The 22,721-nt window shown below is 33.0% G+C and overlaps 1 protein-coding gene across 1 annotated transcript in view; it reads left to right on the top strand.

Annotated features, from left to right (window-relative positions):
* The first annotated feature begins 8,153 nt into the window (after nt 1-8,153).
* LOC149149426 (LOB domain-containing protein 33-like) overlaps nt 8,154-22,721 on the top strand; it is a 103,860-nt gene continuing 89,292 nt past the window's right edge. Inside the window, exon 1 of the mRNA XM_089441048.1 lies at nt 8,154-8,642. Coding sequence (XP_089297174.1) covers nt 8,361-8,642 — 282 coding nt within the window. The 5' untranslated portion in view covers nt 8,154-8,360. The remainder of the gene's footprint in view (nt 8,643-22,721) is intronic.

Raw genomic sequence — 22,721 nt, 5'->3', positions numbered from 1 at the left:
TAGTTGACCAACAACATTTATGGTGGGGGTGTCTCTTTTTCTTCTCCCAGACTTTTTGAAACATTTCTTCTTGATGAGCATATTATAGATGAGAACATATTTAATGGCCCGAGGAAGTATCTTAACACACAAATTCTTTAATTCTACCAAAAGTTCAACCTCTTCTGGGGTCTGATGGCTAGAGTGGATTAACCTCTCAAGAAAAGGAGGTGGATTGAATTGAGAAATACTCTCTTCCTTCTCTTCCTCAATCTCTTTAGGTGGAGAAGGCGAGTGGTTATCTGGAATCACTCTCCCAGACCGAAGGTTGATCTCCTAAATTTCCACAAGATAAGTAGGATAGGATGTCTCTCCACTATAAACCTGTTGTGATTTCTTATTGTTCAGGCTTGGATTAGGTTGAGCAAGCATTTCAGGTTGCCTAGGTGGAGTAGGATGAGTGAGTTGTGGTTTAGGTTGTGGTGGAGGCAGTAAAATAAGAGGTTGGTTGACTTGAGGTATCCACCCTTGTGATGGGTTGCCCCATTAAGAATATTGGGGTGGACATGGCTGAAAAGGATGGTTGATAGGTTGAGCAAGATATGGAGGAGAATAAGGCCAAGAATAAGGTGTGTACCAGGATGGATGAGTGGAATATTACCAAGGTTGCAAAGGTGCATTCTGATTTGGATTATAATAAGAGTAGTGTACACATATCATGCCTTGTTGATATAGCTGAGGTCCTTGTGGTATTATTTAATTAATGAAACAAAGTTGCTCAAACCCACGTTCTACCCCTTGGTATACAACTTTTAGTCTTGGCAAAGAAGGGAATTTGTCTGTTGCATGATTTTCTTCACAGACTAGGTAGACTTCTATGTCATTCAATGTGCGTTCATTCCTAGGATGTATTTTGGTGCATATATGGAAGAAGCTAACTAGTACCCTTTCTATTTCCTCTTGATTTATTTTGATTTATATGCTATCCATTTGTAATTCAAATGTATGCAACATTTCACTCTTGAAATTCTCCAACATGTTACCTTTCTCATTCTTGATGGATGTTGTAGAGGGAGAGGAACTAGCCAAGCCTTGACTAACCCTACCCGTTTTCCTGGTAGCCCTAAAGTGATTCTTGAATATATTTTTGATGTCATCATAAGATAAATGATAGATATCTCCTCCAGATAGCATGTTGAGGGTTTACAAAATATCCTCCCTGATCCCTCTGAGAAGAACTAGCTTGAGTGATTTAGGATCAATGGTACAATTGGACCTCCTATAACTAAGTGGAAATCTCTCCTCATACTCATCGAGGGATTCATTAGGTCCAAGAGTCATCCTAAATATTTCTTCCTTGGTTCCTTTGGACCTACAGTAGTATGTGTACTTCCTATTGAAGGCTTGTTGCATTTAGGCCCAGGTAGTGATGCTACCCCCAAGAAACCCCATAAATCAACACAAGGTTGCATCCTTGAGGGTAGAGGGGAATAACTTTAGCTTCTACTCATCAAAGGCATAGTCATAGGTCCTACAAAAAAACAAATTCAAACATGAAGGTATCAGGATCCTCAACAGTTAAGCCATAGAAGTGTGGAAGGGTAGTAGGGCTTATGTTCTTTGTTCTAGCCTCTCCATTGGTCTCCCTAATAGTGAAAACCTCATGGTCTTTATTTTGAACCATAGTTTGGGTAGATGAAGTGGGTTCCTCTTCTTCCCCAATAGGTTCTTCAAAAATTTCAGGTTGCTTGCCTAGAGTGTCTTCTAACTACCTTACAGCCAAAGAGGAAAGCTCACATTCACAGAAGAAGAGTGAAGGTTAATTATTTGAGGGTGTGGGTGATTTTGTTAAGAATTTTCCTTCATTATCCCTACTCCTATGAGGCATGAAAGGTTTTTTTTTCACTTTTTCAAAAACTATATGCAAAATAGGAAACAATGCTTAAGCAAAAACAACATCTACTTAGACACCTCCCTCGAAACAATGCCAAAAAATGGTGAGCCTCGATATTGAACCAAGAATGTTGCAACTCCTAAGGGCCCCTCAACTCAAATTATCAACCCAGGGTTTGTACAAACATAGAGGTGACAGTGGCACAATAGATTGGATTCCACTCATGCCACCCTCAGTTATGACATTAGATCAAAAGTGCTCAGAGACCATTCCTCCTATTGAATTAGAATGAAATATTGTTGATGATGGTACAATTCAAAAATACTTCTAACTATGAAAGTGGAACCATTTACTCAATGTGTAGATGCTTAATTAATCAATTCATGAATGGACAAGGGCTAATCTACTTGCAGAAAGAAATCTATTTTATCTTGCAAAATCCATCAAACTACCAAATATACTTGCAGAAGGGAAGCTATTTTACCTTGCATAATCCATCAAACTACCAATCATAATTGCATGTATCCTCTATCTAGCTCACACTTGCTTGAAAATTAGTAGCCTACTTGCATCATACTTGTGATAAAAAAAACTAATTCTACTCTATTTTGCACTGAATAAAAGGAATGGTTGGAGTGGCCTAAGAGCTTCCCCTAATCATCAAATCACAGCTAGGGGTCATTATTCATTTTGAATGAGTGAAAGTTGTAGTGGGGACCAAAATTGATGAAGTAAAGTGGTGTTATAGGCTTGCTACATGTGGCTGCTATAAGAGGGCCCGTAATGCTACAAGACGGGTTCCGAGTGGCTTTTGAGGGTGATAATGATGTTTTGAGGATATGGAGAGGTGAATGGAGGTTGTGGAAAATGATGGGAGGTTGGGTTGAGCCCCTAGCTAAGCTCAGGACTTCTCAAAGCCATGTTTTCCACTAGGATGAGTGCTCAAAGTATGCTTAGGAAAAATGACTTATGCTAACATATTTTTGGGACATAATTGAAGGTGGAAAGAGAAGATGAAGGAGTTCAAGATGGAAGTGGTAAAGGTGTTCTTCCTTGCAAATCAACACAACCCTGCAATTGATCACATGCATACATCCCTTGATCATTAACAAAATGAGATAACCTATGATGTAAAAGATGAGTTGAATTTAAATATCTCTTTTATGTCATAACACTAATCCAATCACTAAACTAAATTCTAAGCTACAGAAAGAAAATGTAAAACAAAACAATAATCATTAATATATTTCCAAGAAATCATGAACATAATATTTTTTTACTGTTATTTTGAATCCTTCCACACATTCTCCCACAAGAGAGGTGATGTAGAGGTTTGCAACCACAATATTTTATAAATTAATCTCTACTGAAATGAAAGAAACTATGAACTTCTTGGAATCAAGAAGAAACATAAGTACAAAAAGAGGGACCAAAGCCTTTGGGTTGGGCCCAAATCCAAGGGTCTTAGCCCTTTGAAACTAACTCAGATGTAGCTTAAAGTCCAACTTCTCATTATTGAAAATTGCAAGTCTTATACATCAAAAAAAGATCCAAGTAACAACTTCAAGATTCAAGATCAATAGCTACACCTATCTGAACAAAGACTTCGAATCTGAATTATCTTTTCTTCCTATTTATTTATACAAAATGGCAGTTGATAGCAACTCCCTTCAAAGTAGGGGTCATTCCCTCCTTGATCTAAAAAATGGCGGATCATGTCCCTATTGGACTAAGAGTCACTCGGCTGCCAATGAATTTGAACTGGTGAGAGAGGATAGTGTGATCCAAATCCAAGTTAGGGATTTAAGTTGGTGGATAAACCCCGTGGATTCTCTCCTAGCCGTCTCCATCAAGCCCCTACATAGTAATAGCTTAAAAAATGTTTCTTTTTTTATCTAGGTGGATGTTTATGGCCATCTACCTATTCCACTGGGACCCCCACCACTGTCTATTTTAGTTTTTCAGTTTCCTTAATTGTAGCACAATTTACTCTTTTTGGCAGTTTTTTCAGGGCCTGAACTTCTAGAGTCGTTTTGAGGCCCTAAACGACATTTTTTAGGAAAATTGTGGCCAAATTAGGAAGTACCATAGTGTTGACTAGTTGGAAGTTGTATTCCTTGGATAGATATTTCTAACGATGTATTGTGCGCATCAAATGAAGATCGTATGCCAAAGTTATGACCCTAGGAACTTGATGTACCAATGTACCGAAACAGGGCCCATAGTTTTGGCGCTTCATCTCCTACGGTTAGGATTTTGGGTGTTTAGGGTTTTCCATTATTTCTCAATAATAAATAGGCCTCCGAGCCTCATTGGAACATAGTTCAGAGGCATGTAGCCGCTAGATCTTTTCTTAGAGATAAGCTACCATCCCCCGAGCTAGTCTTATTTCCATTCTATTTGTAAGCATATTTCAATATTTGATATTAATGGAATGAATTGTTATTTCTGTTGCATCTTTGTATTTATGGTTATATCTATAATTTGTTGCATTCCTGTTTAAATTCAGATCAGTTTTGCCACAATTAAATGACATTAGGCCACATACTATGACAAACACCTTTTACTCATCTCACTAAGCATAATATAACAAAAAATATGAATTAATGTGAGAGAAGGATATTTCTAAGGCTGGAGGATGGCATAATTGTCTTCAAAATATACCTATTGATGGGACTCATTACAGTGTCCTAGAATTCATTCTATGGTCCTGGTCTTTAAGCCTATTCACATATTGGCCTTGCATCATCCTCGCCACTACAACTTTGATGGGCTATCTTCTTCCTATTTGTGTTGATTTCGGTCATTTCCCTATGTTTTGGTCCTTTTTGCTTTCTCTATCTCACCTGCTTCCCTCCATGTGTACCTCTCTCAAACTTTAAAATCTTATGCCTCCCCTCTATTGACCCTTTTCCATGTGTTCCTATTTAGCCTCACCTTTATGCCTTGTCAACACACCTACGTCCACAAGGGAGCAACTTACTACCAAGAATGGGCCCACTGGGGAAATACATGTATGCACCATCGCTTGGATGAAGCCACTACCCAATTTCGTGAGCTCATGTTGGGCCCCATCTAGGATCAACTCACCTGCACTAAAGGGGAGGGAAACTCTCACATGCATCAACTCTCAAACAAAGAGATATTTTCCAACACCGAAGACTGGGTATTAGATATTGGGCATACTTAAGGCCACTTCAACCAGTACATGTGTGCAATATATTGATATTGGCACATGAAATTCCTCCTTTGTAGAACCTTGGTGGACAAGCATGAGCATTGGGATGACCTTTTTCACTTGACTGATCACCAAAATCACCACATGAAGGACCTAGAACAAAGGATGGAATGCATAGAGTAGCACCTTGTCATCCCACCCACAACCAAATGCATCCCAAGCATAAACAAAGAAAAAATCCATGTTGCATCCATAGATTATGATCCTTCCTCTTAATTTTATATTATGTCTCTAGTTTACCTGTTTCTAGTTCTTGCTATTCACTTCCAAGTCCAGATAAGCCCGCTTTTTAGCTTTTTTATATTTAATTATGATTCTCATAGTACTTTTTCATCTTATGCCTATCCACAAAGTGTTAAATTTTGGCTTCGGTTTGGTCTTTCAAATAAAAAACTATGCAAAGATTTTCACAATTCTCATATACTCCAATGTTTTAAAAAGCAATACAATTTACCCCAATAAAATATAATCATCACTATTATATTAAAAAAGCTTCATGTGATAGTGAATATTTCTAGAAATTAAAATTAAATATATACAACGTTATAAACCAATATATATTTTTAAATTCACTAGATAGATTTTATATAACATTTATTTGGTATTAAAATAAAATACTAAAATATATAAATGATATAACCAAATACTTAAACTTCCAAATAGAATATTGCTATTAATTTTGTTATGGTTGGACTAATGGAGAGTACCATATAACGAGGTTGGAGATTCATTCATTATAGCATGAACTAGCAAAACAAAGCCTATGAAAACTTTGGGTTCTATGATACCGGAAGGGAAATAATGAATGTAATAAGGTGATGCATTATCTAAAGTGACATTGAAAGCAAACTTCAAACTCATATTATTCGAAGTGGTGCTAACTATTACCAATGAAGTGTGGACTTTGTTCTTCTTGAATGAACTTAAAAACATCCGAGCACTTTGTACATCCAATAACAATGAAACCAACATAAGAAGAAGAATTGTAAGAATCCCCAAGAGTTCCTTTCACATTTCTTCCTCTTTAGCTTTGAGAGTGTAAAGTTCTTTAAGAAAGCAATATAGGAAAGAGTGGTGGGACAAGGTAATGATACATTTTGCAGCCCAATTTTCTTTGGAACAATGTCTTTAAACCCATGGATATTAACACTTTGCAAATGTGTCATTTTCATCTAGATTCACGTTCAATGACTAGAACCAACATAAGAAGAAGAATTATAAGAATCCCCCAGAGTTCCTTTCACATTTCTTCCTCTTTAGCTTTGAGAGTTTAAAGTTCTTTAAGAAAGCAATATAGGAAAGAGTGGTGGGACAAGGTAATGATACATTTTGCAGCCCAATTTTCTTTGGAACAATGTCTTTAAAGCCATGGATATTGACACTTTGCAAATGTGTCATTTTCATCTAGATTCACGTTCAATGACTAGGGAAATTGGAAGGAAATCATAGCGTTGCAACACCTCCATTTTGCATTAAATAGATATAACTATCAAAGGATTAAGACAAGCACCCCATTATTACGTCTTATAATTTTGTTTTTGAATAATTAGGAGCATGGCATCATAGTGCTTTTAGTGTTCACTGTAACCGTTTCTTGTAGAACTTCCCGTAGAGGTGGTTAGATGTCTGTAATATATGTAACATGGATAGAGTACAGATCTTTTGGCAACTCTCACATAACTAAAATCTGTTATCTAGTCAATGAATTGAGAAAGATAAAGTCGCGGCACGTTGTTAATGCTTTATTGTTAGAAAAACACAAAACCCGTAAAAAGAAATAAGTTAACGTTCTTCAAAGTTTATAATTATGCACCAAACCTATTATCTTTTATTGTTTAAACATTATTAGTAATATTCAAAATAACATAAATGAGTTTTTAAATCAATTAGATGTAAACCCTTTTCTATTCAAAATCGGTAGATATCTAATTTATTTTATGCTCGCTACCAACCTTACAGGAAAGATCTCGTATCCAATTTATTTTATTATTATGTTTATATTGCTATGAGCTTTAACCCATCGCTCAATCTACTGTTGAGGGTCATTCGTAAATTCAAAGAAATTTGAAGCAATTATGGGCAAAATCTCAAAATCCAATCATGGATGAGAGATCTCGTAACCAATTTATTTTATTATTATGTTTGTATTGCAATGAGCTTTAACCCATCGCTCAATCTACTGTTGAGGGTCATTCGTAAATTCAAAGAAATTTGAAGCAATGTATGGGCAAAATCTCAAAATCCAATCATGGATGAGAATGGGCGTGTGAACCAACGAGTTGATAAAAAAGAGAGTGTGAATCATGGATAAGAAACGCAGTGACCTAACAAGTAGAAAAAGGAAGTTAAGAAGTTTAGCTGCTAATGATGTGTAAATGAAATCATGTCTCAGAATGGTACCAGCTTTGTATGTTATTAATGTTTTCGGGTGAATCAATACTAGGTGGCAGGCAAGGGATGACGTAAACAGGGACCTCTTGTCGGTGGATGTAGATCCCACTTCTTCTTAGGAGACTCGGCACGCGAGCGGGATCATGATATCTGGTTATTGTTATGGTTTTAATCACGGGCCAAGGCACTCTCTTCAACCAAGAAAATGCGAAATCCGCAGATTTATTCGGGAGTGGCATCGGGGTCTCCCCACCGTATAAACGATCAAAACTAACCAATAGGTTGCCTTTGAGCCCAATCATGTACGATTAAAATAGGGCTGCAATGCGTTAAAAACTGCACTGGACCACGACATTGTGCAGCCGAATTTATAATAAAATTATATGATGGGTAGTTTTGGGTTTGACTCTCGGCCGGGTTTTCTATCGTTTGCAGATTTTGCTCCGCGTGAATTGACAGGTTGTGGTTGGCGCTGCGTTTGAATAGTTAATTTGGACATGGCGGCCAGTTGCCGTGCTTCCCTCTGAGGGAACATCAGGCCCACGTGAAAACGATTAGGTTACAAAACGTGAGTGTCAATCAGCATCTGAGAACAATTGGATCCCTAATTCTCCAGAATGGTGTCCAGACTGACCGGCTATAAGCTGTCCGTATTGGGAATACCCCGGTGCCTCCTGCTACTGCCTGGTGAGCTGCTTTTGATGTTGTTATTTCTCACTATTCGTAAAGGGTTGACATCCCAAAACCTAGTACAGTTATCTGCGACGGGCGGCTACGGCGAGCTATGAGCAGAACCCGTTCCGAAAAACCCGAACGGCCATAGAATTCCTAGAAAACGCTGTGTAGAAGGGTATAAATATGGGGGGAGGAGGATCCCCTTGCGGGGCGTGCAAGTTTCTGAGGAAAAAGTGTGTGAAAGGCTGTGTATTCGCCCCTTATTTCTGCTCCGACGAAATGGGTGCACCACATTTTGGTGCGATACATAAGGTCTTCGGGGCGAGCAACTTCTCTAAGCTGTTGATGCACCTGCCCCTTCATCAACGATACGATGCGGTCGTTAGCGTTTTGTATGAGGCAGAGGCTCGGCTCCAAGATCCTGTTTATGGCTGCGTTTTGCATATTTTCGCTCTTCAAAACCAGGTACGTTTATTTCTATCAGTCATCACCTTCAATTAGCTCTTAACGAAGCGAATTTCCTCCAATAATATTATAAAGAAAGTCGTTTAGGGCAGGGGAGGTTCATAAGAACGACTCACATAACCTAAATTTCTAAGTAAATAGGGTTTACGATTAAACGTGTGGGAATTTGAAATAGATGACTGAATTAGACAGAAAAATTACAGAACGGCACATAATCACCTCACTACGGAGAACCAAAAACAGATCTATGCATATTTGTCAAAACATATTGCCATGGCTCACAAATCTCTAGGGTTCAGATGACTTCAACCGTGAATTATGTATTAAATAGTTGAGGATAGATTTATTTCAAACCTTGGCAAAAACTTTCTATACCGTGAGAGATGATAAATTATCACACCTTCCTAATTTTGCCGGAAATTAATGGTTGGTGGGTGAGTGATTTCCCTCCGTCCATCCTTTGCATGTAAGATGAATTTTGTGGTGAGTTAATGGTTGTTAGGTCAGTGAAATCCTTCCACCCCCGTTTTGTATCCGTTCTGCATGTGAGATGAATTTTCCAATGGTTGATATGTTCGTGACTTCCCACCATCCATCTCTTGCATTTGACGTGGTTTATTTATATATTGAATTTGCAATCACTATGTTTATAATGATTGGATTATTTTTATGTAAATATTTTATATAATATATATATATATATATATATATATATGAGTATTGTTTTTTAAAAATTATTTATAATAATAAATTTGTAATTAAAAGTAATGAAAATTTAAATATTATTTAAAAAATATCTTTTATGATTTTTAGTAAGTTTTTGGTTTGTTAATTTTCAAAAATCATTTATTATAATAATTTCGTAATTAAAATTAAATGAAAATTTAAATATTATTAAAAAAAATTCCTATTTGTTATGATTTTTTGAGTGAGTTTTGGCCTTATTTACAATATTTTGTTATAATCACCTATGATTTTATCAATGTTTCCCATATAAATAACATGGTGTTTTATATTGTTTTTATATAATAACATTTGTATTTTATAAATAAAAATAATCTTTTTTTAACTCTCAAGATTCTTTAAATTCAAACTTTCAAAATATTTTATTTAAAATAAATATTAAAATATTTAATTTATAATTAATGTTAACCTTTTATTTATTTATTTTTATTATATTAAATATAAAATATTATATATTTAATTTATATTAATATTTTAAAAACATTAATTACCCATTTTTCAATTAAAACAAATTTTACAACTAAGGAAAAAAATTGCAACATCTACACTTAGTGATTATATAAATATCAACTATATTCTATTTTCTCCCACTTCATATTGTTATCCCTATTTGTCAACTCTTTTCACCTACTTTCTTAAAATTTTAGATTACACGATCACACTTTGCTAACCCTATCTCTATTTACTATATTGTGTTCATGGGTTTTCGCCTACTTTCTTAAAATTTTGGATTACACGATTACACTTTGCTAACCCTATCTTTATTTACTATATTGTTTTCCCATATCCCATGAGATCTCAGCATTTGTTTTGATAAGGGTTACATCAATTATTACTCTGCTGAAACACCTCAAAGTAAAACATAACCACGAATAAACCTGCTACTAATTAGTATTTGCATTATTTCCCAGATGTAAAACTAAAAGATTTAGATGAAAATATTCTTTATATGGTAAATTATTCAATTACTAATTAGTATTTTCACTATTTCCTAGATGTAAAACTAAATAATGTTCTTTACATGCTAAATTATGTTCCGATAATAAATTTAATATAAAACATTAGAAAGCACATTCCAAGATATTCAATATAAATATATATTTATATTATTTTTTTATACATGTATTAATAAAAATTAAAAATTAAATATTTTAAAATAAAAACCATTTTTAAAGTGTACAAATTTGAAAAAAAAGCATTTCAATGGATTTTATCTTTTCGTACACAATATACCAAATGCTCGAATGCATATGTCTCTAATCATTAAATAATCATTACATCAAATTTCCTATAGTTTATTTTTTCTCCAATATCAATCTTTTTTTATTTCATAAATCCACATGAATGATGCCACACAAGAAATCAAAAATAACCAAAAATAGATGACCAATATAATGCATACTTATATAGAAATATCAAATAACTACAACTGTAGCACTAAGGGAAATACATGGAATTCTAACATAATACTTGAGTATGATACTCGAATTTTCAAGTTCATGTGAAATATTTCTTTATTAGGCAGGTAAGCCAAATAGAGTCTATTTAGTTGGAACCTATATGACCTTCTTAGTTAATTTTCACTATTTGGCTGTGATGTTGAAATGATGAGATTTTGATTTTATGTTTTTATATTAAATTTATAAATACAAAATATTGAAATTAATGTATAAATAATGGATGAAGAAAATAATTTTAATTATAAATCACTGAAAAAAATATAGCAAGTAAATATTTAGATATTTAGAAATTATAGATTTCAAATTTCAATAAGTTTACGAACATTAAAATTTTTGCAACAAGTTTACGAACATCAAAATTTTTGCAACTAACACATTATTAAATTAAAATGTAATAATTAATTTTAAAATTAAATCACTAAAATTAATTAATTAATTATATATATATATATATATATATATATATATATATATATATATATATATATATTTATTTATTTATTTATTTATTTATTTATTTATTTATTTAAATCTTAATGTTTAAAATGATCTATTATAAATTTATTTAAATTTAGTGATTTTTTATGATCGCAATGATAAACTATTTAATTGGTTAATAGTAAATTATATTTTTTTATGGTAGGGATTTATCATTCATAGATTATTTTAGAATATTTTTAATAACACACAAATGAAGTTTGATATTTATTTCCAAAGTAGCCATCTTTTTTTTCCTCTTTTAAATTAAATTCATTAATTAAAAAAAGTCATATTAACAAGTGTCATATGAAATGAGTTATGGTTTTCTTGGCCTGGGGTATTCATAAATCATGTTATTGTAACAAAGCCTATTTATAGGTTAAAAATCTCCATGACAATGAGGTCAACCGGTGCTTAGCTTGACTAGTAGGTATGGTGGTTTCCCATCTCATCCACTTCCATTCAAGTTGCCATAAGCATGGCCCATCAAAGGCTAGAGGGTAAGTCCTAAGTTAAACTATGAATTGCTATAATAGGTAACTTATAGGCTATTGCATATTTTCATGATAATATGTAAGTAAATCTTGTTACATGACTTTTTAATATATATAAAAAACAAATTATTTACTCATAATGGTTGCAAAGGGGATTGAATAATTTATCCTACAAACAAAAAGAAATTTAAATATGGTAAAAAAAAAAGTTCATGCAAATTGTTATCAATGACAAACTAAATATCAACACATTTAAAAATAAATATATTTCTATTATGTCATGTATATTAATATTTATTTAAAATTAAAATAATTATTAATCTAAATCATATAAACATTTCTCGGCTAAATTTGTTTTCCTCTACGTAGCTAGCTTGCATCCGATGAAAGTAGCCAAAACCCACTAAAGTTGTTATTCTGATATTATTACTACACATGGCACTATATCTATCCAGATTATTTTAAATTTTCCATTTTTTATTCGAAAATTTAACCTGAATTTGCAACAGCCTATCCCCTATTAGATGGCAGAGAAGCACCCCCAGAAGCGTTCCAAAACCTCACCAAAGCATCGCCTGACATTTAAATGGTACCCATGTTGACCAAGAAATCCTCAGTCGTTCTTCAATGACACAGCAAACCACACGTATTCTAAACCGTGTACACATCTTCTACTTCTATCCTTGTTCTAAGTAATATTACTGAGATAAGCAACTTGTTTTCTGAATTCGAATATGATTTTCAATTAATCTAGATCAAATAATTTGATTGGTTTTATCGTAGTAATTGTGCAGATACTTCGCACATTGATATATGCTAATGTCGACATTGGTAAGTACCAGAATGACACATAACCAATCCCAAAGTGTCAGAGTTGGCCAGCTCAAAAATTTTGCGAAGAGAGCATTTAGCGTATCTGTGCATAAATCTGTTCATTATAAAACGAAAAGTTTAATCCAAGAAGCTATCCCTTTTACTACACTCTGCACGGACCCTGGCCCTGGTCCTGGCCCTGTTATCATCAGTCTGTTCCAAGAAACCCTGTAATATAACTATACATAGAAAATGGAAAACTATGGGCTAAAACATATGCACAAATTAACTCTCCTCTGTAATAAATTTTTAACTAACTGATAAGGAGGATGATAAAGAGATTATCTCCCTCGGAATCCCACCAGAATTTGCTCTGGAGAACCCATGGAGACTCCGCCTCACTTGCACAAAGGACACCAGACGCCACATATATAGGGTTTATCAGAGATGCCTGAAGACGTCCCGCGGGTATGGCATGGTTATCCATTGGGCATATAACGAGTAAAGTTGATGGTTGTTACGCACGAATTGTGACAGTACGTGTTTCTTAAAACATTATTTAATTGGTAAGTGTTAAGTACAACTATTTTGGGAAATTATTCTAAAATTTTAGTCACTTAGTTATATGACCTGAAATTATGAAAGTGTGGTGTGCAAAATATTAAATATTACAATTTGAGTTGATCAATAATGATAAATTAATAATTTTCACCATACAAGTACAGCGGGAATGCGAGCACTGCAGACCTCTGGTGCTTTGGCCCTAGCCGGCCTCTTCCCTCGATTTTCTTCGTGTTTACGATGCTTGGACTTTGATTCTAAACCTTCTCTTCATCGCCCATAGCCGGATTATTTCAAATGCGAGAAAATCCCCGTCGCTCGCCGTCTTCGGTGTCTCAAACAATGCCATTGGTTTTGGCTGAACTGAAATCCCTCTTATGGCGTCCGAATCTCATCTTTGCAGCTGTTTTTAGCGAAAGAGGAGAGAAATATGAAAATAAGTTTTATCACCAATTCAGGTTTCTAGAATTTTGATATTTAGAATTTGATGAGCCAGTAATCTCACCATACCCCTGTTTCACAATACCCTGCTAAAGATAAGTAAAATTGGAATCAATTAGCCAGTAATCCCACCAATATTCTACCCTGCTGTTTCTGATTTGTTCGCAGTGTCGAATGCATCTGTTTACATTGGCGCCACTCCTCCTTCCTCGCAAAGATGTTAAAGCAGCAAATGGCAGTCCCATTTCTGTTTTTAAAATGATCCCCATCGGGGAGCCTCTCCTACGGTGGATGTTTCTATGGGAAAAGAAGCTCTCAGTGAAACTGAGTTTTTCGCTTAAGCTGGATTGATTTATAGGTTCATTCAGCTTTGGCCAAAGCTCATTGATCTTCACTCTTGGATTAATAAGCATTAGAAGCCCCTCATCTCCGCTGAGTTGAACATCTACCTTTTGGCTACAGGCTTCTTTATAATTGTGTTTAATAAAACTGGTGATCGAGTGCGGATTCTGAAATGTTGTTCATGGTTTTGGGTTGTGCCCATCTCATTGCAACCTCCTATCTGGGTAAGTATCCCTAATCTTCCTCTGCTTTTATGGAACCTTACTTCTTTACTCCTAGGTAATGCCTTAGGCAAGTTTCATTGTCATATTCAACTTACAATATTTTATCTCAAATCCAAGTGTACCTGTATATGTGTGAATGTGAACTTCAGCAAGGGTTTGCTGGCTAAGATTAAGTTCACTGTTCCAGACTTCCTTTGTGTTCAACCCTTGGACTACGAAAACATTTCCTTTCACTATAGAGGTAGCCATGCAATTGGTCATACCCTCAAGCCCTACCCTACCCAAATGTGGTGATAACAAAGTCAAAATCTTCCTCCAGGAAGCCTAAATGGTGGGCTGGTGCAACCTTTGGTCACTACTCAAACTCCTCGGAGGATCCTTCTTTGCTGCTTCACGCAACATGTGTATGAAATGGTTTAAACTTTAGAATCAACGAAAGGAATATCCCACGCTACAAATGTCTCATTCGAAATTCTTGCGAAGGTCCCTAATTCGGAGAAAGATGTGGATAATGCGGAGCTTGCAAATACATTGTTGCCTCTCTTGTGATCTCTCCAAGGTACCTGTCACAAGTGCGAGATCCAGTTACCTTGGGGAAAAAAATATTGTGGAACCATCTGAGTTCATGCCCCGTCCTGTCAACAAAGGGAAAGAAATATCGTAGGTAGATCAAGCGGAGATTGTTCTTCCCCCTTCGGAATGCAAGGTGGACTTCAATGCTCAATTTTCTTCATGCAAATTTATAAGGATTCTAGGGGTTTTGTGGAAAACTTACAAGTGGATCAAGAGTATGTGAAAACTTCGCAAGATTTTGACTGTTCCTGCCCGTTCCAGCCCGAATCTTAAAGGATTTCTGGAATATTTATACTCTGGCATTGTAATGTATTCCTTTTATTACTACAATCTCTTAGCAATGTCAGCCAAACGTAAATTAGAAACATCCGATTGCATAGCTATGTCGGTGGGATGTATAACGTACATAGCCAGATGTCACATCATCTACAAAAAGTCGTAATATAGACGACTCCGTTTCTTTTAAACTACTAATAATAATTTATTGTTATAATTTTAATTAATCTACTATTATATTTTATATTGACCAAAGAATTTTTGGCGAAGAATTATAATTCTATATTATAATTAATCTATTATATTCAGAGTTTGGCAGAAAATTCTCCTCCATTGTATGTGCATCATCATGTGACTTATTTAGCCTCCTAAGAGCATTAAAAAGAATGGTTATATTTAACAAAATATAATTTTTTTATTTGAAGTCTTTTTTTTCAAATAATATAAATATATTATTTTTTAATAAAATCAAGGAATCTATATTGTACGGTATTACGGTTAAAGAAATAATAGCATAGGTTAGAAATTTATGACTTGCATAGCTACATACTCGAACATTAGAGTTGCTTCTCACTGTAGAAACTGCAAATCAAGCGAATCATCTTCCTAATGTAAACGCACATACAAATGCATTTTTTCCTATATAACTATGAACACTGAAAGATAACGGTAATTAATCTAAGTCCACCCTTTGGACGTAGGATACATTAGTTTCTCCATTTTATTAGTTATTTTTATTATTTCAGTAATATAGAAAAGGGATTAGTTCTTCATTTTTTTGAGTTTTTTTAAATGTGAATGGTTATTTTTTTTCCAAATATCTCCCCGTATAATTAAATTATAAATATTTTTTCCGTTAAATTAAAATTAAAATTATAAATGCTTTTTCTCTTTTCAATTGATTATTGATTATTTGAATGTGTTGTTAATTGTTTTATTACATTATGTTGAGATACTAATTTTTTTAAGTATAATTTTATTTTTTAAATGTCAATAATATATATATATATATATATATATATAAAAGTTTTTTAGTAGAAATTATATAAGAGAATTTTTTGGTCAACATGTGTGGCTTATCCACACTTGTTGGTTCCAAAAGCGTCCTCCAAAAACTTTTATGTGATTTCTACGGAAAGACTTTTCTTAATTCATTATGGAGCACATAAGTTTGAGTTCAGAGATATACATATTATTGATTATTTTTTAATATTTGTAATTTGATTTTAATTATGTTTATAAGTTTGTTTATGAGAAAATTAGATTTTATAAATAATTATTAGGTGGAAGTTAAAGATTGAACTCCAAAAAATAGTTTAGAATATTCTTCTTATTTTTCACAAATTAAAAGTTGAAATTTATCTTCAAAGTGGTTATCCCTTTTTTTTCCTTTTTAATTAAATTAATGAATTAAAAAATATTATAAGAACACTTGTCATATGAAATTTGGTTACTTGCATTTTTAAATGCATATATATTTAAGTTATATAATAATTCATTTTATAATTAATAATAATTAAAACATGTTTCTTTTGAATTAGGACTTCCACAAATTTAATTTAGTTATAAATAATTATTTGGCGGATTTCATGGATTTAACCTCCATAGAATATTTTTAGTGACATACACAAGTCAAAGGATGAAGTTTATCTAAAATTAGCTATACATTTGTTTTACCTCTTAATTCAATTTATTAATTAAAAATATGTTATATGAACCAGTTCCATATGAAATAAGTTATGATTTTTTGGGTATGTGTTATTGATAAATCATGCTATTGCCCAATAATATTGTATCAAATCTTTTTTATATATTAAGAATGTCCATTATAAAATAAAGATGAATGTCGATGTTAAAAATTTTGCTAAATGTTTTTTAAAAATGTATATATGTTTAACTTATCTAATTATTATTATTATAACAACTTCAGATCTATGACAAAGTAAGTACTTTCATATTTACCGGTGCCTCCATTTAATTTATATAGCTATGTTATTATATGTGATATATATTAATATTATTTACTTATTTAATTTTCTAAAAATATTATTTACTATTTCAAAACTATATATAAAATCGTTGCACAAGAGAGCTATTCTAGAGAAAAATGTATGATTCCATCCATTTTGAATATTGCATTGAGAAATGGGTTTCTTGAAATAAAAATAAAGATAAATTATTCTCTAAATGGTAAAATAATATCTGCTCTAATGAAAAGTAAAAATGTATATGCATGTTTAGTTAGTTTTAGTTAAAAATTATTTAAAAAAAACACTAGATTTGTTGTTTATATTACAACCCAATGTCCTAAAAATATTTCATTAGCTCTCCATTATAAATAAAATATTTCTATATTCATGTTAACTTTAAAAAAAATTATAACTTAATTAAAAGTATAGAAAAACATGTGAGTAAGATGTTTAGACATTACACCTTTCCAAAATATTTCAACAACATGTTTAACTTTTGACTTGAGAAATTGGAATTCATGAGCATCTAAGCTATAAAAATTATCCTATGATTGCATCCATTTTGGGCCACAATAGCCCATAACATGGCTAGATTTTTTCCTATAAAATTTGGAACCAATGACTTTCACATTAAAATCCCTTAATAGTACACCTAGTGACTATCTACTCTAAATTTAATAAAAAAATACCTATAACTTTTAAAAATAAATTTATTTTTCACTCATAATTGTAAATTATTTTATATAATAAACTAAAATATAATTTGATATTTCGAAAAATTAGTTCTGTGAAATTTTTTAAACTTTTACGATTATAAAAATAGTTATCTAAATTTCAATTTTAGGATTTCTCTATATAAATATTTATTTTTTTATATAAATATTTAATATTTTTAAACAAATTTATTTTATATTTAAATAATATTTATAACAAATTATTCTTTTATTTTAATATCAAGTATATTTATATAAATTAAATTGGTTATAAATTGAATAAGAATCTATTTATAATAAAGATAAATATATTTATATCATTTTACATTATCAATATGAAAAGAATTCATAAAAATAACTCAGTTATCATTCTTTTATTATTATTATTATTATAAAAATAATAATATATGAGTTAAAAATATATACATTTAATAAGAGAAACATAATAACATTACAATAAGAAATCAAATTTTAATGTTAATTGTGGATATGATTTTAATTTTTTTTTTAATTAAATTGAAAATAAAATGTTACATAACTATATTTGAGACAATTCTCAACACTGTATGTTGACTACAAGTAAAATTATTATAGCCATATAAATTAAATGGTTGGTAAATGTCCATAAGAAAAAAATTATAACTTTATTTAAATTATTATTATTATTAATTACAAAAAAATTAAACATATATACATTTAATAAAGCATGATTCCCCATTAAAACATGAGACTATATCATAACTTATAAATATCACATGCTCTAAAGCCCATACACAACTTTTAGAAACAATATTTTTTTAAAATTCACTCATTATAATATTTGATTGATTGGTATCCAAATAAAATAATAGAATATATCAATGATATACAAACCATATACTTAGAGTTCTAGCTAGAATCTTGCTATTGTTGGACTAATTGAGAGTACCAACTAATAGGGTTGGAGATTTTTTCGTTATAGTATGATCTAGCAAACCAAAGCCTGTGTGAGTTTGGGTTATTTGATTACAAAAGGGAAATAATGAATGTAGTAAGGTGTTAGATTGTCAATTGCACTAGGTGGTGGACATTAAATATAGTGCCATTATCTAAAGTGGTATTGATAGCAAAGTCTTATTATTCCAAGTGGTGTTAATTATTGCTGATGAAATGCGCACTCGCACTCTGTTTTGCTACAATTAACTTAAAAACCTCCAATTTTTTTCCTAAATTTATTAGCAATGAAACCATCCTAAGAGAAAGAATCATAACAATCTTCATAGTTCCTTTCACATTTTTTTTCCTAAATTTATTAGCAATGAAACCATCCTAAGAGAAAGAATCATAACAATCTTCATAGTTCCTTTCACATTTCTTCATCTTGTTTTTGAGTGTTTAAAGATATTTAAGAGAAAGAATCTTAACAATCTTCATAGTTCCTTTCACATTTCTTCATCTTGTTTTTGAGCGTTTAAAGATATTAAAGAAAGAGAGGGGAAATAGCGACGGGACAAAGTAATGGAAAATTTGGTTAACCAAGTTCCTTTGGAAAAAGATCTCGATAGTCATGGATATTCAAACCCATTCATGTACAATGACTAGGGAAATTAGAAGGAAAGTATATAGTTGGAATACCTCCATTTTTGGATTAAATTGATAAAGCTATCGCAGAGTTAAAACAAGTCCTTTTCTTTCCAGTTATAAATAATTTTGTTTTTCAATAGGCATATACATGACATGAGACTGTTTACAGTGTTCACAGTAGCACTTCCTTTTAGAACTTCTTGTAAAAGAAGTTAGATGTATATAATATGTAACATGAACAGAAGAGAGATAAGTTTGAGTGCTTTCAAATTTTTTAGACTTCGACAACTTTCACATAACTAAAAGCTTTAATCTAGTAAATGGTTTGAGAATGACAAAGCGTTAGTATATTGTTAATAACAGAGCCATCACCCATAAAAACAAATTAATACTTTTCAAAGCTTATAATTTTGCCCCATACGTAGTATCTATTAATGTTCTATCATTATTAGTAATATTCAAAATAACATAAATTCAACTTAGATATGAAATTTAATTTATTTTCTTCCAACTTATTTTAGGTTCGCTACCAACCTTACGGGAAAGATCTCGGAAACGAAATTTCCCCTCCGCATTGATTATTATTATTAGTAGTAGGTTTATATTGCAATGAGCTTTTAACTCATCGCTTAATCTACTAGAGAGGGTCAATCGTCAATGCAAACAAATTTCATGCAATATATGAGCACGAATCCCAAAATCCAAGCAGGGTGCGAAAGGGCGTGTGAACCAACGAGTAGATAAAAAATAAAGTGGGTGTACACTAACAAACGCATTGGCATAACAAGTAGAAAAAAGAAGTCAAGAAGTTTAGATGCTAATAAGGTGTAAAGGCGGCCTCTAAAAAGGCTATAATTTTGTTCTAACGGTAAAAGAAGGGAAGTTGTCCCGAAAAATTTTAAGAAATTTGATTGGAGGAGTATTTGACTGGCATCATCAAAAAATTTTAAACCACCCAAAATCTTGACTGTAATCTGAATTTTCAAAAATTTCAACTCAATTTTCCCAGAATATTCAAATCAAAAACGTGGCCTGTTTAGACTGGCGATGTGTAAATGAATCCATATCTCAGAACGGTACCAGATTTGTGTTGTTAATGTTTTCGGGTGAATCAATAGTACGGCGCAGGCAAGGGATGACGTAAGCAGGGACCTCCTGTCGGTGGATGTAGATCCCACTTGTTCCTAAGAGACTCAGCAGTCAGCACGCGAGCCGTAACATGATTTCTGCTTATTGTTTTAAACGCGGGCCCGCGCACTCTCTTTAACGGCCCTCTTTAACTAAGAAAATGCGAAATCCGCAGGGTTTTAGGAGTGGCATCGGGCTCCTCCCACCGTAAAAACAATCAATTAAACGAATAGGCTGCCTTTGAGTGCATTAATGTACGATTAAAATAGGGATCGAATGAGTTAACAAACTGCACGGAACCACGACATTGTGCAGCAGAATTTATAATACAATTATATGGTAGGTGGTTTTGAGTTTGATTCTCTGCCGGCCGCCGGGTTTTCTATAATGTGCAATTTCTTCTCAGCGTGAATCGACAGGTTGTGGTTGGCGCTTTGCGTCTGAATAGTTAATTTGGACATGGCGGCCAGTTGCCGTGCCTCCCTCTGAGGGAACATCAGGCCCACGTGAAAACGAATAGGTTATAACGTAAGTGTCAATCCACATCTGACTACAATTGGATGCCTAATTCTCCAAAATGGTGTCGACTCTCCAGACTGACCGGCTATAAGCTGTCAGTAGGGTAATACCCCGGTGCCTCCGGCAACTCTTATTTCTTACCCCATAGAAAAGTTAATGCTAAGGGAATAGCAGTTTCCTTGCATTTATATTTCCCTGAAAGTTGATTTTAGCACTTTAGCAGCAAGGAAACTGCTATTCTCCTTGCATGTCAGACTGCATTAACTTTTCTATGGGATAAGAAATAGGAGTTGCCGGTGCGTCCTGCTACTGCCTGGTAAGCTGCTTCTGATGTTGTTATTTATCATTATTTGTAAAGGATTGACATCACAAAACCTAATAAAGTTACCTGCGACGGGCGGGTACGGAGCCGAACACGGTATTCGTAAAAAACGGTGTGTAGAAGGGTATAAATATGGGAGGAGGATCGCCTTGCGGAGCGTGCAAGTTTCTGAGGAGAAAGTGTGTGAAAGGCAGTCTATTCGCTCCTTACTTCTGCACACACGAAATGGGTGCACCACATTGTGGTGCGATACATAAGGTCTTCGGGGTAAGCAACTTCTCTAAGCTGTTGATGCACCTGCCCCTTCATCAACGATACGATGCGGTGATTAGCGTAATGTACGAGGCAGAGGCTCGGCTCGAAGACCCTGTTTACGGCTGCGTTTTGCATATTTTCGCTCTTCAGAACCAGGTACGTTTATTTCTATCGATCGCTACCTTAGGGCTTCAGTTAAGCTTTTAAGGAGGCGAATTGCAAGTATCTTAAAGAAAATAGTTTAGGGCAGGGGAGCTGCATAAGAACAACTCACATAACCTAACTTTCTAAATAAATAGGGTTTAAGATTAAAAGAGTAGCCATTTAAACTGATCATTGAACTAGAGAGAAAAAAATACGGAACGGCACATATTCACCTGACTACGGAAAACCAGAAACAAATTTCTAAATATTTATCATAACATTATTGCCATGGAGGATAGATTTGTTTCAAACCATAGAAAAAACTTTCTGTTTCAAACCATAGAAAAAACTTTCTATTCCGTCCGAGATTATAGATTATCAAACTTTCCTAATTTTGCGGGAAAATGATGGTCGGTGGGTGAGTGAAACCCGTCCATGCATCCTTTGCATGTAAGATGAATTTGTAGTGAGGTAATGGTTGCTAGGTCAGTGAAATCCTTCCATCCCCGTCTTTCATGTGAGATGAATTTTGCAATGGTCGATATGTTCGTTTCCCACCTTCCATCTCATCTCTTGCATTTGACGTGGTTATTTATGTTAAAATACTTAATTAAATAATTTTCTCATAATACACCATTTTTTAATTATTTACCTTATCTTTTTAATTTTTTTTTACATTTTTTTTTCAAATTTGTACGTGTTAAGAATAAATGAAAATCCACTGACTTAATAGATTTTAAAAAAGATATCTTTTTCAAATATGTATGTGTTAAGAATAAATGAAAATCCAGTGACTTAATAGATGTTAAGCATATTCTAGCTAGCCATGTTGTACGACAAAAATGTCATATTTCCCAAAGATATTTGAGATCCTTATTAGATTTACTTTTGAAGTTGTATATTATAAATGGCCTCAAATCGTAAAAATATATATTTTATAGATTTAATTTGGATAGAAGGGAGAAAATTAACTGGATATAATTTTCCCATATCATTTATATCTATTATTTTTTCAAAAATGATTTATAACAATAAATTAATAATTAAAATTACAAAC

This window comes from Pinus tabuliformis, chromosome 9 (assembly GCF_031772625.1).
Source record: "Pinus tabuliformis cultivar Carrire ecotype Pingquan chromosome 9, CPIR1, whole genome shotgun sequence".
Classification (NCBI taxonomy): Eukaryota; Viridiplantae; Streptophyta; class Pinopsida; order Pinales; family Pinaceae; genus Pinus; species Pinus tabuliformis.
This window is presented reverse-complemented; position numbering and strand designations above follow the sequence as displayed.